The sequence below is a fragment of the Aricia agestis genome, chromosome 10 (genome assembly GCF_905147365.1).
Source record: "Aricia agestis chromosome 10, ilAriAges1.1, whole genome shotgun sequence".
Classification (NCBI taxonomy): Eukaryota; Metazoa; Arthropoda; class Insecta; order Lepidoptera; family Lycaenidae; genus Aricia; species Aricia agestis.
In genome coordinates, this window is record NC_056415.1 from 1,074,182 (window position 1) to 1,101,927 (window position 27,746).

Genomic DNA, 27,746 nt, shown 5'->3' on the forward strand with positions numbered 1-27,746 from the left:
TTTCTTGAGTTATTACCGTTTGAATCATAAGGAGAGAGGTGGGTCGATTTTTTTGCACGCAAGTTTATATAAGCAGCAGCCGTAAAATACCTTTTGCCGTACTCACACACAGGGGGCTCTAATTTAACTTTTAAGAGCATACATGAACATACGAATATATATTTCATATGTGAATTTACAATATTAAAAAAATAACAACTATTTACAAAAATAAAATTATTAACATTTGGAAATTATGTTATATCGTCATTACACAACTGCAAAGCACTATTACACGTCTTCACAAGTTTTATTACTCCTTTTTGTTGACAATAACTATTTGACCATGGCGGCGTTTAATATGTCACGAACTATTACTGTATTATATGCTAAAGCAAAATAAAATTCTATTAACATTTAACAGTATGACTGACCCTTTACAGATTTAACTGTCAAGGCGAAACTATAGAGTTCGCAAGTTGGCGTTCAAAGTTCGGAAAATATATATCTGAAATTAAAGCAAACAATACATAATATACACATGTCTCGCTTTTTAATTTGTATACTCGTAGACACAATATCGTACAAGATACGGTACAATCGTGATTATAATCCAACTTCATCTAATGTAACACTGTACTATAAACGCACACCAAAACACTCATGTAGGCATGTTTTGGCGCGTTGACTACATCAGATCATTGCTGGCACATAAAAGTACACCAGCGATTTTATAATTCGTTTACCCGCAAAATTTTAATTGACGATAGTAAAACAGCTGTCACAAAAGTTATATTTTGCATTAGCGGCATTAGTGCTGATTTTGGCCGTAAAACACTCTGTAGGCAGAGTAGACGGAACTAAGGAGTGCCTCGACTTCCAACAAATGAGCTAATCTACGCGAGTTGGGCGCTAGTATCAATTTCGACATGTTTCACAATGCTGAGTAACGCATTAGTTCGGCGCGCGCCGGCCGATATGACATACTACGTCAAACGTATTTTCGAGATCTCTTTTGAGTCGGTCTACTCGTTAGTTCTGTTTACTCGGTTGTAGGTATGGCAGTATCGCAAATTCAGTGTCAAATTGTCAATCCAACATCAACAAGTCAACATAGTTCTAGCTGTCATTTGCCCTATCTCCTAACTACGGCGTAGGTACACCACTCTGGTTCTGCTTCGCCCATAGCCTCGAGTACAGAGACTGCGGGTTGGCTAGGAGCTGATGATGATTGCCTCTTTCGCTGATGTTGCCGTGCTCCAAAACTAACACTTCGTCCGCGTCAGCAACTGTTGACAGTCGGTGGGCAATGCAGATTGACGTTTTGCCGACAGTCGCCGCTTTGAGCGCTTGGAGAATCGCCTGAAAATTAAAGAATCTATGTTGAGAACCATTTTATATTGGATGGATTACGATTGGATTACGTTTGATGTTTTAGGCTGGTATAAATAGTCAGTACTCAAGATGCATCTCGGTCTCAAGACACGGTTCAGGCTCTGTGATTGGTTGGCTGCCAAAATTTGGACCAATCATAGAGCCAAACCGCGTCTTGAGACCGGGTCTTAAGTACTGACTATTTATACCAGCCTAGTAAGGATCCCTAATATTTTCTAGCAATAAACCTAGCCTATGTCACTCAGGATGAATGTAGCTTTCCAATGGTGAATGAATTTTTGAAATCGGCACCATAGTTTTTGAGTTTATTCATTACAAACATAGTACCCAAAAATACTAATCTTTCCTCTTCATAATAGTAGTACAGTGTAGATGTAGATTTATAATAGTAGTGTAGATATACTCACGTGTTCAGTAAGCGAGTCCAAGCTCGACGTGGCTTCATCGAAGACCACGATCGGCGAGTCTTTCAGTATGGCCCGCGCTATCGCCACTCGCTGTTTCTCACCGCCGGACAACTTGAGACCGCGCTCGCCGACTTGAGTTGAGTAGCCCTGGAATTGAGAGGGAGGTGTGTTAAATTAAAATTTAATTTCATTTTATTCTTGATGCTTAAAATTACATACTACATCACAACATTATTCAAATAAAATAATCAAAAGTTCATTAAAATTAGGAACTGAATATAAACAGTCCACACTGGAACAACACACAACACACAAGTGCATTGTCTTTTAAACTGAATACGCTAATGGTATCTTGATAAGTTTAAATTTATTTTGTCTATGGCAGTGCATTGTGTGAATATCTATCACAACTTAGTCGTGTGGTAAATCTTGTCGTGGACGGACAGACAGTCAGATAGACACACATTTTATACGTGGGAGAGCCATGCTTCGGCACGAATGGGCCGGCTCAACAGGAGAAATACCACGTTCTCACAGAAAACCGGCGTGAAACAGCGCTTGCGCTGTGTTTCGCCGAGTGAGTGAGTTTACCGGAGGCCCAATCCCCTACCCTATTCCCTTCCCTACCCTCCCCTATGCCCTTCCCTTCCCATCCCTACCCTCCCTTCTCTTCGGCCTCTTAAAAGGCCGGCAACGCACCTGCAGCTCTTCTGATGCTGCGAGTATCCATGGGCGACGGAAGTTGCTTTCCATCATGTGACCCGTTTGCTCGCTTGCCCCCTTATTTCATAAAAAAAAACCTAGTAAGGGTCTACCTTGGGCCAGGTGACGACGGAGTCATGCAGCTCGGCCATGCGGCTGGCGCGGTACACGTCTTCGGCGGTGGCGGCGAGGTCCCCGTAGTGCAGGTTGTGGTAGATCGTGTCGTGGAACAACACGCAGTCCTGGAATAAAATAATTTATTACTTGAGTTATATTCGTGTGGTAAATGATAAAGAAGTGGAATGCTGTATACTGGAGCCAATGTTTATGATATATCTTAGTGTAGTATCAATTCAAAATTTCAAACGTGCTGGCAATCAAAAAACATAATGTAAGTTTACTTGTGGCACTACAGCGATAATGTAACTTTAGCTGTGGCACTACAGCGATAATGTAACTTTACCTGTGGCACTATAGCAATAATGTAACTTTACCTGTGGCGATATAGCGACTATGTAACTTTACCTGTGGCACTATAGCGATGGCTTTCCTCAGACTCAGTAGATCCACTTCTCGGATATCCTGTCCGCCGATCAGTATCTGACCAGACTGTGGCTCGAAGAATCGGTACAGCAAACGGACCATTGTTGATTTACTGTAACAAGTTATGTGTAGTGTATGAGTTAATAATACTGTTTGAGCTATGTAGGGGCGATTTGACTATGTTCTGATGTTCGGTATCATAATGCACCCCTGAGATCATACCAAAGGATTTTTCCTGATTGGTTACCACTATCGACCCTGGCTTACAACAGAAGCATAGGTGGGAATGTGTAAAGGGACTTATAACGTTCTGTGTTAATTTAATTACTTATTTTTGTTCTGTTTTTTTCAACTAATGACACATTTATGCTATTTTGTTTTTATTTATTTACTAGAGAACGTCCGTAACTCCGTGGCGCTAGAATTTGTTTATCGCGCCGTAACCGTACATTCTTCCGGGATAAAAACTATCCTATGTCCTTTCCCGGGACTCAAGGTATCTCCATGCCAAATTTCAGCAAAATGGGTTCAGCGGTTTAAGCGTGAAGAGATAGCAGGCAGACAGACAGACAGACACACTTTCGCATTTATAATATTAGTATAGATATATATATGTCGCAGCCGACTGGTTTAAATAGCCGTTCAATCAAACAGCTAGGCCCTTTGACTGAACAACGCCATTCAATCACACGGCTATACGTCGTTTAGCCGACTTGTTGACTACAACGTTCAACACTACAGCTAGACGACGCTTAGCCCCCTTTTATTTGACGACGGTCGCCGGCTGCTGCCGCAGCACGCTCGCTGCGCTCGCTCGGCTCCCTCTGTGTTGTGGTCTAAGTTTTAACCTAACCTAAACAACTTTTAGACTTTCTGGATTGTGTTTGTTTTTGTTTTGACGGGGGAAACCCCTTTCAGGGGGGCTGCGTCCATCCATTTCATAATCTCTCTTCGAATATTTGTTGAAATTTTGATTCACTCGTATGTGCCTCCACAATTTTTGTCTCTTTAATAACACTTGTAACTTTTATTACCTAACTACTTTCATTCCGAAAAACAACCACAAACACCAACAAACACCTGCTAGTTGACGCCATATTGTAAATAAAACGCATCTAGCGCCGCAGCGGTGCGCGCTGAACTACTTCAATTAGATGGCGGCTTTTGAATCAGCTGTAGTGTTGAACTTTTTGAGCGACTAAAATATTCAATATAAAAGCTAGACGTGTGATTGAATGGTGTTGTTCAGTCAAAGGGCCAGCTGTTTGATTGAACGGCTATTTAAACCAGTCGTCTGCGACATATATATTGTATAGCGTATACGTTGTTTAGCGTATCCATTGTTTAAATATGTTAAAGTTACACTCACCCGCTACCCGACCCGCCCACGATGCCGATCTTCTTGCCGGCGGGTATGCTGAAGCTCAGGTTGTTGAATATCGGCTTGCCGTTCACGTACTTGAAGCTCACGTCGCGGAACTCGATGTTGGCGGTGGTGGGCGTGATGTGGAGCGCCGGCGCGGCCATCTTTTCCTGTACAAAAATGTTTATAAAATTTGTTGTCTAACTAGCATTGTAACTTGTAAGCATGTCTCTTAAATTATGGCAATGTTACTTTACAATGTATATTTACATTCGGCAATGAGCGTTACACTATAACCTGAGCTGAGTAAATTTACCTGAGCTAATACAGCCACAATGTAACCTTACCTGTGGCAAATGGCAATGTACCATCGAGGAAACTGATTAATAGGCAGTTGACAGACCAACATCATTTGGCCGGATTATGGCAATTCATTGTTCATGATCTGTGGGCTGGGTTTGACGCAACGCGACCAAACTACGTAAGAATCAACGCCTTTACCTGTGACACCTGTGACAATGTAACGTTACCTGTGACAATGTAACGTTTACCTGCCGCAATGTACCCTTACCTATGGCAATATAAAGGTACGTACCGAAACTCTCGAGCGCACCGTCATCAGCGTGAACATGGTCTGCATATCGACCAACGCCTGTCGCACCTCGCGGTACACCGAGCCGAGGAAGCCCAGTGGGACGGACAGCTGGAATAGCAGCCCGTTCACCATGACCAGGTCGCCGACGGACATGTTGCCTGGAAGGAGTAAAAAAACAAATATTGGAACGAAGTTCATTATCGCGCGTTGCGATAGGGGGCTAAACGGAAAAAATTAAGACGAAAAAGTTGTAACGACAATTTTTGCCACAGACATTTTTTTTAATGAAATAAGGCGGCAAACCGGCAAACAGCCGCGACGCCACAGGGTCACCTGATGGAAAGCAACTTCCGTCGCCCATGGACACTCGCAGCATCAGAAGAGCTGCAGGTGCGTTGCCGGCCTTTTAAGAGTGAATAGGGTAATAGGGGAGGGTAGGGATGGGAAGGTAACAGGGGAGAGTAGGGAAGGGAATAGGGTAGGGGATTGGACCTCCGGTAAACTCACTCACTCGGCGAAGTTTTCTGTGAGAACGTGGTATATCTCCGGTCGAGCTGGCCCATTCGTGCCGAAGCATGGCTCTCCCCCGTATCAAGATAGATACTACTTCGCGGGACATGTGGTATCTATCTTGATCTATGTCTGTGCTTTTTGCTATAGTTGTAAGCCGTGCGGCGTGCGCGTGTTTCCCTGTCTCTCTCTCTCTCCCTCTCATAGAAAGCAAGCTAGTTATGATTTTTTTTGTTTAACTTCGTTCCATCCGGGTGTCCCTTGACACCTCTCAAGTTTTTTTTTCAATCAGATTCAAGACAAAATATGACAGAGGGCAATGCAATGCAATGCTAGACTGTAGAGGTCGCCACTGGTACTAAGTGAATTTAAGTACGAGATAAGCCTTATAAGTATGATAGATTGGCGACTGTCGTAATTTGGTCGGGCTATGTTAATCCCAGTCAGATTAATTTGACTTATGAAAGACAGAGGCTGGACGCGGTCTTCAGTCTTCAGTATCCGTGTTCAGACGCGTCCTCGCACTTCTTTAGACCTTTGTCGTATAATATACGTTGAGCGATCTCGTCGTATTTTAAACCTTGAGCGATCTCGTCGTATTATATACCTTGAGCGATCCCGTCGTATTACATGCCTTGTGCGATCTCGTCATATTTAACATACCTTGAGCGATCTCCTTGGCTGCCATGACCATGATGACGCTGAGCCCCGCGCTGAATATCGCGTGCTGGCCGAAGTTCAGCATGGCGAGGCTGGACGCGGTCTTCAGCGACGCGTCCTCGTACTTCTTGAGGCTCTCGTCGTATTTTGCCACTTCGTATTTTTCGTTGTTAAAATACTGCAATGATATGAACCCATAATTATTTAATATTTTGATTTATTCACAAGTAAAAATATAAATCTTAAATATATTGTAATCTTGCGACTTTTACAATTTATTTATTTCAACAATACTTCAATTATCATATTATGGCTTTACCATTTAAATAAAACTCAATATTATTATTACTACGACATCAATTACTAGAGGTACTGCGCCATCTACTGACAACTTACTACTGTAATTTACACATTATTATTATTATATATATATATATATATATATGATATTATTATTGAGTCTCAAAATTAAAAACGATTACCTACTGTAAATAATTTTTATATTTTTGTAGACTTATTATAGAAATAGGGTCGAAATTACCTTGACAGTCTCATAGTTGATCAGCGAGTCAACCGCCTTATTGCCCGCATCGTTCTCAGCTCGGTTCATGAGTACGCGAAACTGCGTACGCCACTGCGTCACCGCTAACGTATACGCCGTGTACACGCCCACACAGCTGAAGGCCACGCCTACAACGACACAAATTATAATGTTGCCAATGGCAAATAAAAAATAATTCATTCAAGACAGAAACACAAATGTTTATTTATAATAATATATTTAAAAATAATGACATTAAGTTACAAAATATGTTTTTTCTAAAACCAGTTTATCGTCTGGTATTGTGTGATAAAAAAACAGCAATTTTACAGCAAAAAATCTTGTTTCTGGTTTTGCTAAGATGGGCATTGTAAAAAGCTAATCCTAGTTCCCACGCCTCGTATCGGTTACCATTCGAGTGTAAAGTAAAGATTAGAAAGTTTTCTAACCTATTGCACACGCATATTTAAAGCACTATAAAAACGGCTGATGCCTAGATGGCTTGGTTTCATTAGTCTGATTAGCTTCACATAAAAACATAATATTATGTTATATGAAAATCTCTATAAACCACCTACCAGCAAAAGCCAGTCCACCTTTCAGTCCCAGTATACTAGATACCAGCATCAGCTCGAATATTGTGGGCACTACGTTAAACACCATCGCAGATAGAACGAAGTTTATAGCTCGAGAACCACGATCTATTGTCTGGAATAGTTACAGTAAAAGAATTAAAAGTTTTTGATGATGATCATGTGCTGTTTCTAGATGTCGCTAGTATCTACAATATATATACTAGTGGCGACATCTATTGCTAAAATTGATTTTGATAATTTTTACATTATTACAAATTAATTATGTACAGCTCGACAAGTCTTTAAATGAACGTGGGTGACATTGAAGCGTTTAGTTCCTTTTCTCGCCACGTTCATATAAAGCCTTGTCGAACTGTAGATTGTAGATTATTATCCGAAATAAAACTCTATAGACCTTAAGTAAAAGATCACATTCTTATTAGACAGTAATACTCTACTTACATTAGACCAAAAAATCGTTATACAGATTAAAGGCTAAATACAAGTGATCTAAGATCTAAGATTGTTCTACCACAGCTACATTTTTTTTTCATATTGCCAAATGTAAGTCTTACCTTAGATAATGCACCAGTCTGTCTCCCCAAGTGGAAACTCAAGTCCAGGTTGTGTAAATGTATGAAGACGTTGCACGCTAGCTTCCTGATGGAATGTTGGGCGACCTTTGCAAACACGGCATTCCTCAACTCATTGAAACCTGCTGCTGTGGCCCGGGCTATACCATCTGTAATTATTAATAACTAGTTTTAATCAGGCCTTTTATCATCTATGCTAATATTGTGAGTGTGTCTGCATGTCTGTTACCTTTTCACTCATAAAACACTGAACCAATTTTGATAAAAATATGTGGTATGGAGATAATATGTGGTCTGGATAGGTACACAAAATAGTTTTCCAATGTAAATTTAGCGCATGATTGATTAATGTTTGGGCAATAGAGTTAAAAAACAACTACTAGATTTGTACTTACAGCCCACCAGCAGACTGAAAGCTGTTGTCCCCAACGCTTGCGGTACAGTTGCCATACCCAGCAATGCATCACCAGCCGGAGTGGTTGTTAACTGGTTCACCTCGTCCACCGCATACTTGAATAGAAACGGGACCGTCACATTCATCACTTTAGCTCCAAACAGAAGTGTGAGGGATAGCTTTACTCGGTTCTTAATCATTTCATTGTCCTGAAAAGATATAATTTTATATTAGATTAAGTATACCTCAAAACATATTATGTACCATCAGACAGAGGTAGGATATATCAGGTAGATGACATATTATATACTTTAGTGGGTGGACTGTGTTAAATTCTCTGATACTTAAAAAACGAACCATCAAAAATAGTTGCATATTGCTTTTAATGGCATTTTTAGGACCACAATTTGTTTGAATAAACACAATTTTTTCAGTTAGAAAATATTCTAGAATTTATTATTTATTATATTTAAATTCAAAACCTTAACACAGGATGTGTCCTGTGTCCAACTCTCCAGGCTAGTTTCTGGGTTAGTTTAGTAGGCAGTACTTAAAAAAAATGTACAACACCAAGTTTGAATAAAAACGGTTTTGATATTTTTAACCGACTTCCAAAAAGGAGGTTTTAATGTTCATCTGTATAATTTTTTTTGTACGTTCAACCATAACTTTGTCACAACTTTGTTGTTTGTGGTCCAATTTTGAACATTGTTTTTACCTTGGAAGTCGGGTTCAATTTTTTGTTAAAAAATAATAATGTTTTCAAGGATACTAGTAACTCCTACATAGACATAAGGACTATTTGGTAGGATTTCACCATGAAACATACTCACTTTTGGCCAGACATACTCCATCATCCCTCTAACCATGTCCACTCCGCTCACCGGCTTTGCATCCCCCAGGTTTATATCTTCACGAGACAAAACAGATGCACCTGGGTGAAAGCAGTCTCTCTTTTGTATACCTAGGGATAGGAGAGACTATCAGGACTATATTTAGGATAGGTGATAGGATAAAGCGATCGGAAGCTAGCAAAGTAATGGGGGACTGTTGTAAAGTGACAGGGGACAAAACAGGCAATAACGGAGTACGAGGGAATGAGAGCTGAATCCACCAGGCATTAATAACAAAAGGCATGTGACAAAACAATAAAAATAATATATTCTACAACAAAGAAACATGTTAGCTTTTTTGGACAAAATTTACTAGAAACTAACTGTGACAACACAGAAGAATCATGACTAAAGCAGTCTACCGTTGACAAGAGGCAATCATTGTTTATCAATTACAATTTGATAGCATTACACAAGTTTAACCATTTCTCTTTATTGACAATGTGATTGTGAATATAAGTGTTTATATTAGTGATTGTGGTCAGACAAAAACTTTTATGAAGATGAAAGAAAAAAACATTAAGCTTATTATGCTACTCTTTTATTTACATACTTAATTGAAAATATTCTCTTATGTATATAGAATTCATTTTTACTCGTTTAGGTTATATCAGGCATAAATGACATCACATAATCACATAATATTGATAATATCTATGGCACAGAAATAAATCAAGATAGAAATGCGACGCGCGTGCGTTGCTAAGGAATCGCTCGTGTCAATTTTTGCTTTGCTTTTAGTTAGAACAAATAACTTACCCGTGGAAAGAAATACCTCCTTTTGACCGATTCACTTTCGTACTTCTGTTTTTACAATTAGACACTGCGCAATGAGGCATTTTTGCACAACCGCTCCGGTGTAATCAAGTCGAGACGTGCGCGCTGACTGAATGAACGTTCAACGAATCTTGCACACTCATGCAAGATTGAAACACGCATACTCCACCCGCTTAGCCGTTCTATCTTGATTTATTTCTGTGATCTATGGACACTTCATACCACGTCAGTCTAGCCCCGTGAAAAGTACCTGAAGGACTTGTGTTACAGGTACCAGACAACAGAAATATAATACTTTTAAACTATACATATATCTAAAATTTTTATTATATTATACACATCCATGACCCAGGAACTTTGAAATTTTTTTGTTCCGTCGGAGGGATTCGAACCCGCGACCCTGGCTTGAGCTACCAATAGCCCACCAACTGAGCCACAGAGGTCTATAATAATTATATGATGTTTTCAATAGTCTGAGATATTAGCATGTGACAAAATAATTCAAGACACAAGGTCATAGCAAAATTACGCAATTCCGCGTACTTGTAACAATCTTTTATCGATATTTATTCATTATTAAGAAGATGCTAATCATTTTGTTATAGAAAATTCTTCACTAAAGACTTACCCACTGGAATTTTTCCAGTTTTCGGTTTGTTGGCCAAAACTGCCGCCAAAACATTTTTTGCGGTATCCTGTCCACCTGCAGCATTTGCAGCGTTCGAAGAGTAAAACTAAAACATAATTATGATTTAATTATAAAAACAAACACTAAAATATCAAAACTAACAAGAAAAAATACTGAAATGTATACCCTGAAATAACTTGTGGCTACACATTGTTTGCACACAATATTTAGCTGCGGCTTATTTACTATTAAAGATTTATTATTAGAAAACGCCTTTGTATATTCTAAATTGTATTTTATTAATTTATCGTATCGCTTTTTCGATAATATCGCGGCCGCCATGGTCAAGGTGGGTTGGCAAATGACACTGCAAATGACATGATTTTTTTTTAATTTTCACAACTGACATCTGACAAGCAGCTGAGTTTGACGTTTTACACAGTGACGTCATGGTGGAGGGTAGTGACTACATTTCTTTTCACGCATATTACAAATTATCAATCTTCTTTTCTCAAACAGATTCTACAGCATGACTGGTGAGTCATGAGTCATGACTCATGATCAATACAGTAAAAGTACTCGGTACTCGATTCTCATTATAATAATTAGGTTTTAAATTAAATTAAATTAAATTAAATGAACATAAAAGCCAACCCAGATTAATAACGTATGGCGTTCCGCAAGGCTCAATTTTAGGACCACTGCTTTTTCTTATATATATAAATAATATACCTAAGCAAACTAAAATTAAATGGAGACCTGTCATTATATGCTGATGATACTTGCCTTTTCTATTGTGGCCATAAACTAGACCTTATTTTACAAGAAGCGCAAGAGGACCTAAATATGTTAAATAGATGGTTTCTCTCAAGTCTACTTACTATCAATGTAGCTAAAACAAACTTCATAATTTTCTCAGCTAAAAATAAAAAGATACAAAATTTAACCCCCCTAAAAATTGACGATAAAATTATAAATAAAGTAACTAACGAAAAATACTTAGGTCTCAATTTAGATAATAAACTAACTTGGAAACCCCATAAGTATAGAAAAAGTAAAACAAAAAATTAATTCACTAACGGGCGCGTTGCGCGGAGTAGTTGGATGCCTACCGCAAAAAATACGGTACGTAATATATAACTCGCTAGTTATGTCACATATAGATTACTTGATCGAAATCTGGGGGTCGTCTGCTAAAACCAACCTTAAACACCTTCAAATAGCCCAAAATAGATTAATTAAAACATTATTTCACTATGATTACCTGACACCTACATCAAAAATTTACAAAGACACGAAAATTCTAAATATTGAACAAACATACAAATATTACTCTTGCATTCTCGTCCGTAAAATTTTAAACAAAGATATACACACTAATATTACATTTACAAAAAAGAAAATATACAAACAAAAGTGTTAAGAAGTGCTTTTAACTTAATCTTGCCGATACCAAGAACAAACTACGGGAAGAGAAATGTCACGTACGAGAGTGCACAGCTATACAACCTACCAAAGTCGATCAAGGAAACTAAAAGTATACTTAAACGCGTTTAAAAAATTATTAAAACATCACCTACAAGAACAAAAAACACAATATTATAATATTTAAAAAACTGAACAATCTTAATATTTCCCTATTGCCATTGTAACAAAAATAAAATAAAATAAAAATTACGTAAATTAGATAAGTAGTTTTGGAGATTCGCGAATACAAACATAAAAACATACATACATACATACATACATACATACATACATACATACATACATGCATACATACATACATACATACATACAAACATACATACATACATACATACATACATGCATGCATACATACATACATACATACATACATACATACAAACATACATACATACATACATACATACATACATACATACATACATACATACATACATACATACATACATACATACATACATACATACATACATACATACATACATACATACATACATACATACATACATACATACATACATACATACATACATACATACATACATACATACATACATACATACATACATACATACATACATACATACATACATACATACATACATACATACATACATACATACATACATACATACATACATACATACATACATACATACATACATACATACATACATACATACATACATACATACATACATACATACATACATACATACATACATACATACATACATACATAATATATACATATATACTGAACATACAATATAGTACATACATACTGAAAGAACTCCTTTTTTGAAGTCGGTTAGTAATTAAAATAATTAAAACAAATTACCTCCTAATTTACATCGATTAGGTACTCATCAAACCTACAAACTTTAGTGTCATATCTAGTCGAAGAAACTTTGGATCAATGCACACGATGTAGGTATATTGTTCAACTTGTTTTGCAAGCCACAGTATTACACAATATGTTGACTCAACTCATCCCTACATTCTAATTAAAACTTTACTTATTCCTACATTAAAATTAACCGTAATGAAGAGGCGAGTTTGCATGCTTGTGATACTGTGTTGCCTTAAAACTTGTTAGACTAAATTGTCTGCTAGACTTGAGCTACTGGAGATCACCCTAATGTGTACGAACTTCGGAATCGGAACGGTCCAGTATGAGGATAGTCTACTGCAACCACTTATACTGTGACAACTGGCCTTATCGATTATAAAAATACCCTCAATTGTATTGATATATTTTTTCTTTGTTTACGTTATGAACATAGAGTACATTCTTATAAGTTATGAATTGTTAATTTTATAATTATAACAGATTGTAATCTATGTTCTTATCTCGCTCGATGTGATTTGTAGGTAATGTTTACTATAACTTAAATTGTTTGTATCTCTTTACTTCATTGTCTTTCTCATGTAAGTGAATTTATGTAAATTCTTATGAGAATAAATGTCTTAAAACCTAACCTAGGTAATAAAATTAGGTACTTAATTTTTGACTCCCTTTAGGTAAATAAATGAATCATGGACACTTAGTAAATTACTATGCGGCCGGCACGGCGCCAAGCGCCCCGCGCTACCCCTCCCGCGCGCGGTGTCCATGCGTTGGGTAGATAATTAACTTTATGCTACATTTACTCAGTGATCAATTGATATATAATTTTTTTATATTATTTTTTTTCATCTAATATAACAGCCAAATATCACGTCCTCGAGTATTGAACAATGAACATTGTGTCTCACCAGTCATACTGTAGTGGAACCAGAAATACAGAGCAATACTAGTACCGTACAGCAATGACAAAAAAATATAAATATCTCGAACTTAGAAGTTTTAGAACCAGTAATCATCATTATAAGAAAAATACAAAATATTATATTGTACTACTCATGACTTCATGATCATGAGTCATGACTCCAGTCATGAAAAATTTACTCAGGTGTAGTAATAACAAAAAAGATTTATATTATTATTATTTTATTTTCACATTCAGTTCAAATATACCACCATCATAAATACATTTACTCCTCTATTAGTAATTAGACTATAACATCAAAATATAAAACATCTACTTAACACAATATAAACTTTTCTAATATACGAACATATTGACACAACAGGCTTATACAATTATCTAAAATCACACATTGTCTACAACTATTTAAATTGTTAATCCTAATCCTTAAATCATCTAATTCACATCTAACCAATGGTTTAATGAAGTCAGTCAAAACACTATCGTCAGCCTGCACGGCAGCAGTGTAAATCAGTTTACTTATGTTCACATCTTCTTTATAATAATATTTAGCGGCCATTAGTAGACCATAGAAATTAAAACTCAACCCTTTTGAGTCAATATACAAATCTTTATTAAGTCCATGATTTATAATAAATGCAGTTTGATCAGACGATAAACACACTCCAGTCTCCTTAAAATAGTACACAATTTTATCAAAATCAAAAATTATAGAATCTAATTCATTGTGGGGTAAGAAGAAACCATACTCAGTTATTAGTTTTGAATTATGACTGTCGCCATAACAAATAAACACTTGTGAGAACGGTTCAAAGTTATTCTTCGTGTAAATTGAAAATCGTACAGATGAAAAAGTATCCTCCTCTAATTTAGATACTGGTGTGAAGCTTAGATCTTTGTTTATCTTGAGTCTTGTTTCATTCTTAGCATTTCTATCGTGGTTTATCATATCTAAGTATGGACATAAAGATATTTTTGTATTATCAGTTATTAAACTTAATATTGTGTCAGAGAGGTTTCTAAAATCAAGTATGTTTGATAAATCCATGAAAACACATCTAGTGTTCACGGTGAAGTATGCCCATTCATATTTAGACATAGAAAGATATTCTTTAAAGCTTTTTACAGTAGGTATGTCACTAATACAACTACATAAAATATCTTTAAAAATATTAAACGACTTATCAATAATATTCCTTTGATTTTCTATCACAGATAAAATCTCTTTGTGTAGATGGGATTGTATATCACTAGGTAAAAAATATGGAACTGTGTATTCTTTTGGCAAACTCTCTAAATATATATGCCACTTGGAACTTAGGCCTTGCGACTTTAAATACAATATATAAAACGCTAGTAAGCACTGAAATGTAACTGAATTTTTGTAATCTTGTAAACAAACACTCGTGTTGCTGGTAAATATATCACAAAATGCACTGTCTGTTAGCAAACTGCTCACATTAATGGTAAGGTTTAGGGGTAAACTCATTAATTCCTCCCCCGCTTTTATCTTCTTTTTTGTGAGTACTCCTCTGCCCGTATCGTCGAAAACAGCCATCACGAGCTTCTTGCTGTATCGTACATCGTGTTTGGAGAGCCAGGAGTTTAATGCTATTAAATCTTGCTCATTATTGCATGTGTAAAATTTATTTGCCTGTTTCAGTTTGCGTTTTCGTTGTGTTCGACCCATGATTTAAAAGTACAAATCACAATGTATAAAGGACAAAAATGTACACGAGCATTAGCGATACAATACAAAATTAGCATAAAACTATGAAATTAATAAATTACATGGATGTTTATTATACAAGCGTGTACAAATTTAAATTTTAAAACAAAACCAAGAATTCAGTATTCACATTGGTTTTGACGTTTTTGACATATTTCTGAGAAGTGAGAACAGTCACCTTGACATTGACACATGACATTTTATTTTTTGTTACTCTATTATACACAAAGATTCACGAAAGTACCTTTTTATTGTTAATTTTTATAATGTAGCCAATGTAGGTAAACTGTAAAGTGTAAACTATAATAAAATTTTATCATAAAATGCCCTTCATACCCAATCAAATAATTATTGTTTCATTGTGAACAATACTGGTACTGTCTGGTAGCATACATGATACAGCATAATTTATCAATTTGAATCACTAAAATACAAGTCTGTCAAAAAAGAGTAGACGAACTAAATTTTCATATTGTTAAAATTTTCGAACAGTGGTTTTTTTCACCTCGTATTCTCACTGACAACGTTTGTACAGTGTACACTATTATCATTCTGGCTCATTATATACTTAATATTTTGGTTTAGTAAAGTTTTTCAATATTGTGATTTGTGTTCGCCTCGCCGATAATATGGCTGTATAAATTAAAATCTGTGCTTTATTTTCAAGTACGGTACTATTTTTGTAAAAAAATGAAGTAACGGTCATAAGTATTGCAAATAACAAAAGTTGAAAATAGAACATCTACAAATATATAAGTACTAGTAATCTGTGATAGAATTTTTTACACGATTTACACAAAAATATAGATTGTTTTAAATATTTAATACTCTTAGTACCATTGGAAAACAATAACTATGTCGCAGCAGCAAACCAAAAACTCAATCACGTTGCGTGGATCAGCACAAATAATATGCGAATATCTGAGTAAGATTTTGATCTACCTATCCGAAATTTCTTTTTCTTTGTAACTTTGCTTTGTTTTTATTTTATGGATATTGATTCTTTCAGATTTCGCCATCAATTCAGTTCTTTTCCAAAGAGGATTGTACCCGCCAGAAACTTTCAAAGCACAACAACAGTATGGCTTAACATTGTTAATATCAGAAGATGCTCAAATTAATTCATTTCTTACCAATCTATTGAGTCAAAGTGAAGGTGGGTGCAAAAAACTTACTTATGATTTATGCCTTGGTTTTGTAGTCATCTAAGTGTTAATCTACAACATCCATAATATAGTCAACATCCTGTTTTTTTGTTTCATTTTAAAACATTATATTTTTCAGAATGGATAGTCAATAAAAAAGTAAGAAAAATATCACTCATCATAATCAATGTAGCCAACAAAGAAGTATTAGAATGTTGGGATTTCAAAGTACAATATGAGGATGGGGATGCCGAACTTTCAAAAGAAAAGAAAGAAATGGTTTCCAGCAAAGACTTGAAGAAGATACAACAGGAGATACGAGATGTGATGTTACAAGTCGCAGCTACCATTTCATACTTGCCATTCCTTGACTGTCGATGCTCTTTCGATGTGCTGGTGCATGCGCAGACTGATTGTGATATTCCAGAAAAGTGGTCTGAGGCTGAGCCAGTTGTAATATCTAACGCACAAAATGTACAGCTTAAATCATTCTCAACTAATTTACATAAAATGGAGACAGTAGTTAGTTATAAGCTGGTAGAATAGTCTTGTAATTTTACTCTGTACAGGTTTAATTTATTCTGTCTGCTAATTCTCTTTTTTTTTACGCTCCACACCACGTCAGTCTGGCCCCGTGGTAAGTACCTTGAACCTCTGCTTGAGCTACCAACGCACTCACCACTGAGCCACCAAGGTTGTTTAACAGTTTTAATACAGTAGTTTTGTTCCTACTATATTTAGTCTCACTGGCATGTAAGTGATTTGACTCATGTGAGAATGTGTTTTACTCAACTTTAATCAAAACTACAAGAATTTTTGTATTGTCAGATTTAATTATATTTTATTATGTAATACCTGTATCGTGAGAATCGCTGACACAATAGATTTTCAATTGTTATGCAACAGCCGGGTGCCTCTCAGGAATTGATGGGTTAACCTTTACACAATAATTTCAAGTTTTTTTGTTTTTCTTTATTGCATGGTATTCATAAATTCTCTGTTTATCTTTAGATAATAGATTAAATCTGAACATAGTATGGAATACTAAATTGGCATGGGTATTACTAACAATTTCAATTTTTTTTAACATAATTTAAAACTTATTCAAGCAAAGATGTGATTGTAAATATTGTATGTTTATTTAATAAGGTACAAAGGAGTATTAGTAATGCTAGTTTTTATATTATGTACCAAAATAAAGTTAAGGCAGTTATTACCTTTTAGTTATTAGCTTTCTTAGTTGGCCATTTTAACTTGATTTTGATTTTTTTTAACTGTTCAGTAGTAAGATATTAAAGCCAGAGAGTGCCATAGAAAATAGTAAGAGTGCCAAATTTAGGTTGTTACAAATTGTTCTGGTTTTTTGGTTGATGGCTGGGGCGCAGTAACATCACAAAAGAAAATCAGAATTTGTTTCTCTTCTTTGCTTCCCAAAAAAGTTGATTCATGCTTATAAATAATAATTATACTTTTATATGTGGAGAGAAATTCCAAGCTGTTTTCCTAGATAGGTTAGCAATAGAATTTTGACAAGCTTTTTTAAAGCAATAAAAATAATATGGCAACAAAATTTCTATACTTACAAACTTACCTTACAAAAGATATTGCATTTCAGTCCATTTTGATTGGTTTGGTTCTAAAAGTAAAGAAAATTTAAACATTGACCAGTAATGGCCAATTTAGGATAAGTCATTTTATTTCTTTATTGCATGGTTAATATACAGTGACATTCAATATTCATAGCTAGCTTTCTAGCCTTGATTCATTGCTTTTAAAATCAGAAAAAATTCGGTCTTATGATTGTTACCACAGAACATTTTATTGTTCTGTGATTGTTACCGACAATAATTCATGTTCTACCTCTTTTTACCTTTTTTCATTATAAGTCTAACAAAGCAAGATCTTGCGATTTTTTTAATATTTTAGGTCTTAAGGGATTTTAATATTATAAGAGTACTTTAAATAAGTTTACAGAGACAAGTGTGTACATATAACAGCTGGTGTTTATGTTTCAATAAATTTTTGATGTAAAAGTGGTAAGTTTTTTTATTGATTCGATTCCAATTTCCAAGGTATACTAATATGTATAGCAAAGCTGAAGAGTTAGATTGTTTGAACGCGCTTATCTAAGGTTGGGTTGCACCAGAGGCGAGGTTAAAGTTAAAGTTTAACTAAAGTTATTTTTATAGTTAAATATGGCGTCCTTTAACTTTAACCGGAGAAATTCACGTATGAGCGGAGGTAAGGACGCCACATTTAACTTTAAACAAAGATTTGACATTTTGCACTGTAGTTAAATATACATTTAAAGTTAAATTTACAGTTAAAGTTAGCTGGTGCAACCCAGTCTAAGGGTCTGTTGCACCAATTTACATAACTTTAACTTTAACCATAACAAAATGTCAAATGAACTCTCAAATTCCTAGTAAAAGTCCATAATGAACGCCATACCTTAACCATGACTTTAACTACCTGTCAACTATCTCCTAACCTCTAGTGCAACCTTCCCTAAGGAATCTAAGAATATTTATCGAGGAATGTTAGTCTGGAAAATGGAGAAGATATTCAGATAATATCACATAATAATAAATAATAATATGTAGGTAATTGATTTTGCTGTCGGTTCTTGAGTCTTGGTGGGAATCATTTTAAACACCGATAAAACACAATTTTACTTGCACTTAATTTATTTCACATTTAATGATTTGATAATATAACTTACCAAGATAACATTATTAATAATTTATCATTATTAAATGGGTGTAACTAATAAAATATTAATTGTTACATTAGTACAAAATAGTCGTACTTGGAAAAAAAAACTACCAAATTGTATAAAATACTTATATAAAATTCTATGATGAGATTTGTTTTGAGTACTTATAGTAGAAAAAGTGCATGTTTTGTTTGTGTTCAATAATCTTATCTTATAATTATCTTTAAACGAGCAATTCTTGTACTTTATATATATATATATATATATATATACATACACTTTTTCTACTATAAGTACTCAAAACAAATCTCATAATATATATATAATTGGAATCTCAGAATCGGCTCCAACGATTTTCATGAAATTTAGGATATACCTAGGGGGCTTCGGGGGCGAATAATCGATCTAGCTAGCAAAGCTCGGTCAAACAGCTACTGAATATTAATATGCTATACGGCTGTGGACATTACATTTCTCTCAGTTTTTGTCAAATGAGTGAGTAACAAGTTATTTGTTTATTTATAAGTTACTTTTTTATGCACTTGTGATTTAATATTTAAAATCAAAGTGTTTATACTGTACTGCTCGAAGTTCACAAGTGATAATTGCTGTAAGTTTGTCGTTATTTTGATTGGCCGTTCTTCTACTCCCCAATAGATGACGCTAGTATATTATACGTTGTTTATCATATTTTGGATTTGGTAGTCAAAAGCTGCTACTAATTTTAAGTATTTTAATTAATAAATCTTACTTACTTATTACTCTCGCTATTTTTTTTCTTGACAATGTGTGAAGACATAATTATTAACAAGTGCGAATTTTGTTTTTTAAGATTGGAAAACGAAATCACAAAAGTTCTTGTGTACCTACATGAGTGCGGTGCAGTCAGCAGTGTAGTGCCAGTCGAGCCAAGCTGTTTTTTTTTTGATGCGCTGGGGAAACCCATCATGGGTGCCCGGGGTTGGGGATGTGTCTCAGTTAGCTGAAGCACCCCGGGGGTATGTCTTCGCTCTTACCCACTAAAACCACCTGCGGTTTGCCTTCAGTCATATACGGAGGGATATCCTGGATCTGTCTAACACAGGACTCCCTCCACGACCGGCCGGTCTACCTCAAAAGGGACCGGACTTCCACCAAAGTAAGGGAACGCTCCGGCAAACTGAAGCGTTCCCCTCGGCGTCGGGACTAGCTAAGCCGGGCAGGTTCCCATTCTTGCCCGGAGCCCCGGATTAGACGGAAGTTTGGGAGGTTCGCGTAACGATGCCTCCGCACTCCCGTCCTACACCGGCGGAGCGGAACAGAGGATGGGTCGCCCTCTCTGTTCCGCTCCGCGGCCTCTTTCTGCGAAAGGACGGTTTCACAGAAAGAGACCGCCGCCTGCCAGGCCTCATCGCTCTCGAGCATGCAGCGAACCATGCTCGAGAGCGAGAGGTCCCGTCCAAGCAGTCGAGCCAAGATAGCAGAGCCAAGCCGAACCGTGCCGAATTAAGCCAGCGCAGCCGAGTTTACAATGTTGAGCTGTGCACAACAGTGGAGCGCCGCCAGTCGCCACTCAAGTTCCGCGAGTTGTACTTTAAAGGTAAACAATATCTTCTATTATTTAAATGTGTTATTCTCGCTTAAACTCGAGAACGCCTGAACCGATTTGGCTAATTTTAGTCTTGAAATGTTCGGGGAAGTCGGGAAGGTTGATATTAGGAGGGAATTGATACGAAATTCAACGGATCATCAGGTCTAGTCAACAATAAATATACAATTTTTTTATAATTCATTTATTTAACAAGCTTTTTATACAAAAATAGCTAATTATGCAAAATGTTTAATAAATAATGTCTAATCAGCAAATAATACTGTACAGACTGTTAATACAACTTAACATTTCATAAATACTGGCACACGTAGCACCAACAGTATGAAAATATATCCCTAGTAGCGTGCAAAGGCGGCTTTACAAAAGTAACGTACAACCTGGCCAAAGTGTTGAAATTGATTAAAATGAAACTGAAAATTTATTTATTATTTCAGATTTGAGCCTGGATACCAAGGCACTTTTTATTAAAAATTTAATACCTAAGAAGGTCCTTTTTGCTCTTTATGGCCAAGGACACACAACAACACACAACGAAGATACTGCCTGGTTTCGCCAATCTGAAAATTGTACTCTCAAGTGATAGAGTATTCGGATTGGCTATTTACCTAAGAAATAAAGCAAGCGCCCAACTTTTAGATCTGTTGACAAAAATGGAAGGGGAGGCGAAGTATTCCACCTTCAGTTCCCTTTGGTGGAGCGATTGACAGCTGACACGCTATTAGTAGTTTATTAGTAATCGGACTTTCCGTTATAAGTAGATCGCGATCAGACTATGGGACCATATTGGCAGATTTTGAACGTTAATTTTAGCCGATTGCTACGACGATAGTGATCCTAAAAATAATTGTGCGCCTAGCTTAGCTTTAGCTACCACCTATGGTTTCGGCACGTTCCCTAACAATAAAGGTGCTGCCCTTTAGCAATCGTAAATTCGAAACCGGTTTCCTTTTCATTTGACATTATAATATTATTATGCTACCTGTACAGTAGGATGTACAATGGCTGGGCGCGCGAATTAAGCACAGATTACTTTATAACTGAACACTACTGCTCTGGCGACGGCTGGTGAAGAAGTGATCATCAGACCGAAGTCGAGCGACCACTCCAAGCACCCCCCACTACCTAGCTGACAGCTGTAGGCGTCCATCTTTATTTATGCTGCCACCTATATATAGTTCCTGCACGTTCCATGTTACAGTCAATAACTTCGACGCCGAAAAGGCAATTAATGTAACTAATATAAATTATATTGTACTCAGACGTTTTTCATAATATACCTAATATCATTGATTGTAGATAACTTTTGTCAGTGTGTACAAATCATAATCTTTTGCTACAATTTGCAGGCCAAGGTACTTTTAAAAGCAAATTAATAGGTTAAAGCTTAGCTATAATTTTTGAAGCCTAATTAAAGCTTTGTTTAAAAAACTAATTGAGTATTTACTTAACTCTTAAGCACATCTCGGCTTATTTCCTAAACCATATTTCCAAAAGATGTCACTAATAACTTTTATAGCTTCGCGTGTAAGCTGATATTTTTTAATTGTTGGCGCTTAACCAAAATAAGAGCTTCTTCACACACTGCCATTATGGTCAATGTCACAATATTCTTGTAAGTAAGTCTGTATTTACGACATTAAAACATCAATTTGCTTGATATCTAGGCAAAGTACATAATTTACAATAAATCATTAATAACAAAAAATAATATTTACAAAGCAATTAATACAGTCAAAAAGCGCTCCAAATTTAATATCTAAGTAGTTAAATATTGCTGTATTTTTATTATCCAGGTAAAGGCATTTATTTTAGTATATTTCTGTATAATTTGAAGCTTTTTATCGGTGGTACATAATTTAGGACGGATTTAGGCTTGTGATTATGGCAAGTAAAAGCAATGTTTTATGTACACTTTATATGAACTAGAACTATTTTTATGAACATCATAATTAACAGTTTATTCGACATTTGGTCATTTTAAATAGGTAATAATAATGGTATACGTTTATTATGCCTCCTATTAATGTAAATGGTACAAAAATAATATAAAAGTGTAAAATCAAGTTTCAGTCTGAAAACACTTTATACCACTATGTATAGTAAAAGGAGGGGAAGTAAGTTACCTTCATACAAAGGCACCGCGCGCGGCTTGTATGTGTGCGCCATTATAGTATCAATGCATCGCCACGTACGTAACCTACTTCCCCTCCTTTTACTATGACTATGTAGTAAGTAAACGCCTAAAAAGTTTAGCGCCTTTTGCCAGAATCAAGAATCCGTGATTCATGCGCCCTCTGTAGACGTCTTGACGAAATGTCGAATATACTGGTCGTTGTGCAGGAATGCTGTCTTGTGAATCTGTTTCCTCTAGATCACCATAATCGTTCGCCAAAATCTGAAAACAACAAAGTTTACGTTTAGGTATTCATTTATTACAAAATTTGCAATTATTGTTATCAAGTTCCAAAAACATGTAAAAGAGATTAGAGCACACAAGAGCTTAAGGGGCCGGGTACTATCGAAATTCTCATACATACGTAATACCAAAATCATTTTCTCATACGTAAATATTTAACATGTTTGAGTTATTTTTCAGCTTAAAATATAAATAACTTAGGTTCCTGCGTGAAAATTTACTACAAAATATTTAAAAACACTAAAAAATATTTTTTAGTGTTTAAATATTTTGTAGTAAATTTACGACTTCATATTTAAACACTAAAAAATATATAAATAAATAGTAAATTTACTGCAAAATATTTTAAAAAATATTTTTTAGTGTTTAAATATTTTGTAGTAAGTAAATTTTTAAGCAGGAACCTATGTAATGACTATTTTTAATAATTCAAACATGTTAAATATTTTCGTATGAGAAAATGATTTTGGTATTACGTATGTATGAGAATTTCGATGGTACCCGGCTCTTAAGGACACAGTCGTAGAAAATTACCGTTCTTATTATGATGACCTTATTCGTAGTCAACTTATTACTAGGTATAAAGGAGAAGGCACGTCAACTACCCAACCATTAATTTTCTTTGACTGTACAAAGTAGATGGCGGTTAGCACTTTATGACATTTCTTAATAATTATTACTCCAACACCATAAAACCACACCTTATGTACAAAAAAAATAAGTGCATTAATTTTTTTGTACATAATATTATGATGTCTTCTATAAATTAATTATATTATTGCAAAAAAAATAAAATATGTTTAGCTTAAGTCAATGATGAAAAACTTAAAGCAGATATGTTACTACCGCGCGCGTTGTGAAGATTCAAATACTGTCTGTCTGTTGTTCAGTCTGCATCGAGCGCAGTCACGAACGTGCCACGTCTAGTCTTACCTAAATTAATTGAAAATGACGTCGTGCGTGTATCGAAAATGTACCAGTTATGACTCGAAAGTAAACAAAACACATGGAATCTCTTACCACATGTCTTGATTGCATTAAATACCTCGATTATTTACATTTTCAATTATTTTTTCGAACAATCTGGAAAAAATCGAATTTTCGTCATAGCTCAGGCCGAAGAAAGAGATAGCGATACGATTCGACGTTAAAAAATAGAACTGTCTCTTTTGTGTAAATGATTTTTCGTATCTTTTGTTTCACTTATCTGTCAAATTTGTCAATGTTTGCAATTTTGAATTTGAAAATTGTTCGGAAGAGATGTAAGCCGGAAAATAGTATGGACGTAACCTATCTGTATACTTCGATCACTAATTCGAAGTCTGTATAAGTAGAATATCATTGGCTTAAGTGACCTTTTTCTACTTTCTACATTCTGAATATAAATGGCCTTTTTTGGATTTTCCAATTTCTTCTCAATTCAGAATTTAAAACTGATTGAATGTTATTTACCTAGATCTACGCAACGTTTTTTTTGCGATTGAATGTATGGTTTAAATAAGTTTTGATTTACACCTATGCATTTTGTCGCCCATTATTTTAATTTTCTACTACTATACAGGGTGTAACAAAACAAAGTGATAATACTTTAAGGTGTGCATGAGTCGAATGTGTACAGCTGTTTACTACGAAAATAGCAGCGCTGAAAGAGCTTTTTTTTTTTTAATAATTTGTATACTTACCTAAAAAAGGCAAGGGTCCCAGCGTCATGAGTTTGCCCATACAGTAGTTAAAAACAACTCTTTCAGCGCTCCAATTTTATAAGAGTACGTATACACACCCTAAAGTATTGTTACGGACACACAGAGCCATCTAGCGTAAAACGGGCGAAACTTATCAAAGAAACGCAGACAGCGTAAATCCGCTATTCGATACTAGATGACATTAGGCTTCTAGAAATATACCACACTTGTTTAATGTTCCGGAAGATTCGCCTCGGCCCATATAAATAGTCACAGGCAGATGGGCCGGCAATTCAGTTCATTTCGAGCTATCTCCAAGGCAACTTCGGAGTAAAAACAAGTAATAAATAGTGAGTGAACCAGTGAAACCTGCGATTTGGCTACGACCTAGGACAGTGTTAGTGCTTAGTGTTTGGACCTAGTGCTTAGACGTTTGTGAATAAAGTCTTCAAGAGAGTTAGCAGGTCTTTCTCTTCAAATCCTTCGAACCCTAGCACGTAACAGTATTATCACTTTTGTTACACCCTGTCGATTTCCCACACACTCGACATCTAAAGTGAAAAATATAGGGTTATTCACATACATATATTTTACATATTATAACATAATAATTAGCATGCAAACTATATCGTATGTTATCTCACAACAAATATTAAGGTGCGTCTCAAAGCCATGCTTCTGTTAGGAATTGTTACGAAGCATTAGTATTGAGAGAAGAAAGAATGTAACCTTCATGAGAGTTACATTCTTTCACGAGTGCGGACGAAAAGGTGCACAATAATTTAGAAAATACGTACCATTTTATCCATTTTGCGAATCCGGGAAAAAGGAAAAAAGAAAAAAAAAACAAATTTATCGCCTCTCTGTTAATTCCAACACTCATTCTTTTATTTCAATTTTGGTATCTTTACATAGTTAACACGGTTCCCTTAGTATTTGCTGTGAGACTATATTAATGTGATGTCAGACATTTTCCTATAAGGAGGTGAAGAATTATTGAAACCTTAAAATAATTACGCTTAGGTGTCGCCTTTGCTCTCTAGGCATGAGTTTTACAGAATTTTGGTACGAAGTATGTAGGAATATATGTACTTAACATATTAAAGAAAGCTTTAAAAACTTATATTTTGAAATAAAATATATTTAAATCTAATTTTTTCTTGTGGATAATTCTAAAGTCCAATGATTTAACATAACATCACCTCACTGATACTCCTAGAAGCGCTGTTGTTAAAATAAATAGTCCCATGTCTACTTAAATTAAATAATTATCATAAATAATAAAACTTAGAAAAACTTTATACAAAATAAAAAGGTTTTTTTTTCCCTTTCAGAACTATTAAATTTAGGCCATCTATAAGGTCGGTTAATAGGATTATTTTATGGAATTTGACCGATATTTTACGGAATTTAACCAATAGGTTAAATTCCATAAAATAATATATTCAAAACAAAAAATCAGAACTGCTTACTTATATAAATATCAAAACAATAATTATTAATTGAATTAAGGAATACTTTGATTGTAATCTTTTTTTAATTAAAAATAGAAATAAAAAAAAATCTCAACCGACCCAAATATAGTAATTCTGAAGTTAAAAAATGTATTTAGGCTAGGTATTAAAAAATCTATAAAAAGTTTTTACTATATCCATTCCATTCAGCCAATTTTCCACTCACATTAAATATAATTTATTCACCTATCTATTTTAAATAATAAAACTGCTATTTGACTAGGTGGATTTTATGAATACATGTATAAAGTATATTATGAAATACCTATATTCAAATTGTATCAGCCTATCCAAATAAGTCTCTTTAGTCGACATTCAATGCATTAAAATGTTTTGTTAAAAATTTTGAATAAAAAAAATTCTTTATCCAAAATCTTAACCAGAGGATGAAATAATTTAAAATAGTTACTAAATGCTAGACATAATGTTTTAACCACAACATAACAGAAAAACAAATATTCGCCATCCATCGTAAAAGTCATAAAGGTTATTCTTATCCTAAATAGATATGTACATAACTCGCCATTCAGGTTTAACTTACTACCTAACCCGAGTCTGTCAAAACCTAAGTTACAAAAACGCAAATTAAAAATATGTATTAATATAATATTTACAACTTGGACTATAGAACAAAATGTATACCTACTGCAGGGTCTTAAAAGCCTTATAAACTTGAAACTACTATAATTTGGTTTACTTTCAGGATAAGTAATTATTTATTATTGTTTTCTGTATAACGGACCAGCTGTATATTATATTTTAATCTATCACTATTTTGCCATAATATAAATAAAAAGACCATTCATAAAATATAAAAATAAGACAGTCAGAATGTTGTACTTGTCTGATTAAAAAATTCAGGATTTTTTTCATAAAAAGTACAATTTTAGCAAATATTGTTTTAAAAAAAACGTAAATTTCCTAGATTAAAAACATTTATATTACATTTTATGAAAAGTCTTTATTTTTTGCAAAATCCTCGAATGATCTCGTTAAGGGGACGACTAGCCCAAAATTGTTGATTTTATAATTCATTTTTATACTTGAAAATAAGCCCCGAATTGTTTCGTTGTATAAACATAGATACTACGTTATATTTCCCAGAATTTGATCTGAGCGAAAACAGGATATATCTTAT

The 27,746-nt window shown here is 35.0% G+C and overlaps 4 protein-coding genes and 1 long non-coding RNA gene across 7 annotated transcripts in view; 2 read left to right on the top strand and 3 right to left on the bottom strand.

The window, feature by feature from the left end:
• Window positions 1-19: 19 nt before the first annotated feature.
• Window positions 20-10,909, bottom strand: LOC121731356 (iron-sulfur clusters transporter ABCB7, mitochondrial). 2 transcript variants are annotated; one of them, XM_042120759.1, is made up of 14 exons: window positions 10,742-10,909; window positions 10,556-10,661; window positions 9,091-9,167; window positions 8,259-8,466; window positions 7,846-8,012; window positions 7,274-7,403; window positions 6,696-6,844; window positions 6,158-6,332; window positions 4,985-5,142; window positions 4,396-4,559; window positions 3,009-3,138; window positions 2,597-2,725; window positions 1,782-1,928; window positions 20-1,341 (listed from the first exon to the last, which is right to left on the bottom strand). In XM_042120759.1, the coding sequence occupies exons 1-14, from the start codon at window positions 10,895-10,897 to the stop codon at window positions 1,126-1,128; spliced, it is 2,112 nt and encodes a 703-aa protein (XP_041976693.1). In that variant the 5' UTR covers window positions 10,898-10,909; the 3' UTR covers window positions 20-1,125. The 2 variants fall into 2 exon arrangements, with proteins under 2 accessions (XP_041976693.1, XP_041976692.1); XM_042120758.1 differs by having other exon boundaries at window positions 9,091-9,221.
• Window positions 1,076-17,325, top strand: LOC121731361 (mitotic spindle assembly checkpoint protein MAD2A). Its single transcript, XM_042120767.1, has 5 exons — window positions 1,076-1,086; window positions 7,894-7,904; window positions 16,321-16,469; window positions 16,554-16,700; window positions 16,829-17,325. The coding sequence occupies exons 3-5, from the start codon at window positions 16,400-16,402 to the stop codon at window positions 17,233-17,235; spliced, it is 624 nt and encodes a 207-aa protein (XP_041976701.1). The 5' UTR covers window positions 1,076-1,086; window positions 7,894-7,904; window positions 16,321-16,399; the 3' UTR covers window positions 17,236-17,325.
• Window positions 8,749-23,559, top strand: LOC121731363. Its single transcript, XR_006036219.1, has 3 exons — window positions 8,749-8,759; window positions 17,574-17,583; window positions 23,496-23,559. It is a non-coding gene; the product is annotated as an uncharacterized LOC121731363 (long non-coding RNA).
• On the bottom strand, window positions 14,054-15,638 carry LOC121731358 (SET domain-containing protein 4). Its single transcript, XM_042120761.1, has one exon. It carries the CDS (start codon window positions 15,503-15,505, stop codon window positions 14,132-14,134), a length of 1,374 nt encoding a protein of 457 aa, XP_041976695.1. The 5' UTR covers window positions 15,506-15,638; the 3' UTR covers window positions 14,054-14,131.
• Window positions 22,131-27,746, bottom strand: part of LOC121731359 (protein vein) — a 75,358-nt gene continuing 69,742 nt past the window's right edge. For both annotated transcript variants that reach the window (XM_042120765.1, XM_042120763.1), the window contains one exon: window positions 22,131-23,391. In XM_042120765.1, coding sequence (XP_041976699.1) covers window positions 23,369-23,391 — 23 coding nt within the window. In that variant the 3' untranslated portion in view covers window positions 22,131-23,368. The remainder of the gene's footprint in view (window positions 23,392-27,746) is intronic.

What these genes read in the sequence shown, in the direction of transcription:
- LOC121731356 (XM_042120758.1), bottom strand. Translation starts at nt 10,897, where the DNA reads ATGGCGGCCGCGATATTATCGAAAAAGCGATACGATAAATTAATAAAA. An exon ending in CGGTGCGCTCGAGAGTTTCG is followed by an intron (nt 4,560 to 4,984) that starts GTACGTACCTTT and finishes ATTTTTGTACAG; the next exon opens with GAAAAGATGGCCGCGCCGGC. An exon ending in CCGTCGTCACCTGGCCCAAG is followed by an intron (nt 1,929 to 2,596) that starts GTAGACCCTTAC and finishes TCTCAATTCCAG; the next exon opens with GGCTACTCAACTCAAGTCGG.
- LOC121731361 (XM_042120767.1), top strand. Translation starts at nt 16,400, where the DNA reads ATGTCGCAGCAGCAAACCAAAAACTCAATCACGTTGCGTGGATCAGCA. An exon ending in AATAATATGCGAATATCTGA is followed by an intron (nt 16,470 to 16,553) that starts GTAAGATTTTGA and finishes TGATTCTTTCAG; the next exon opens with ATTTCGCCATCAATTCAGTT. An exon ending in TCTATTGAGTCAAAGTGAAG is followed by an intron (nt 16,701 to 16,828) that starts GTGGGTGCAAAA and finishes TATATTTTTCAG; the next exon opens with AATGGATAGTCAATAAAAAA.
- LOC121731358 (XM_042120761.1), bottom strand. Translation starts at nt 15,505, where the DNA reads ATGGGTCGAACACAACGAAAACGCAAACTGAAACAGGCAAATAAATTT.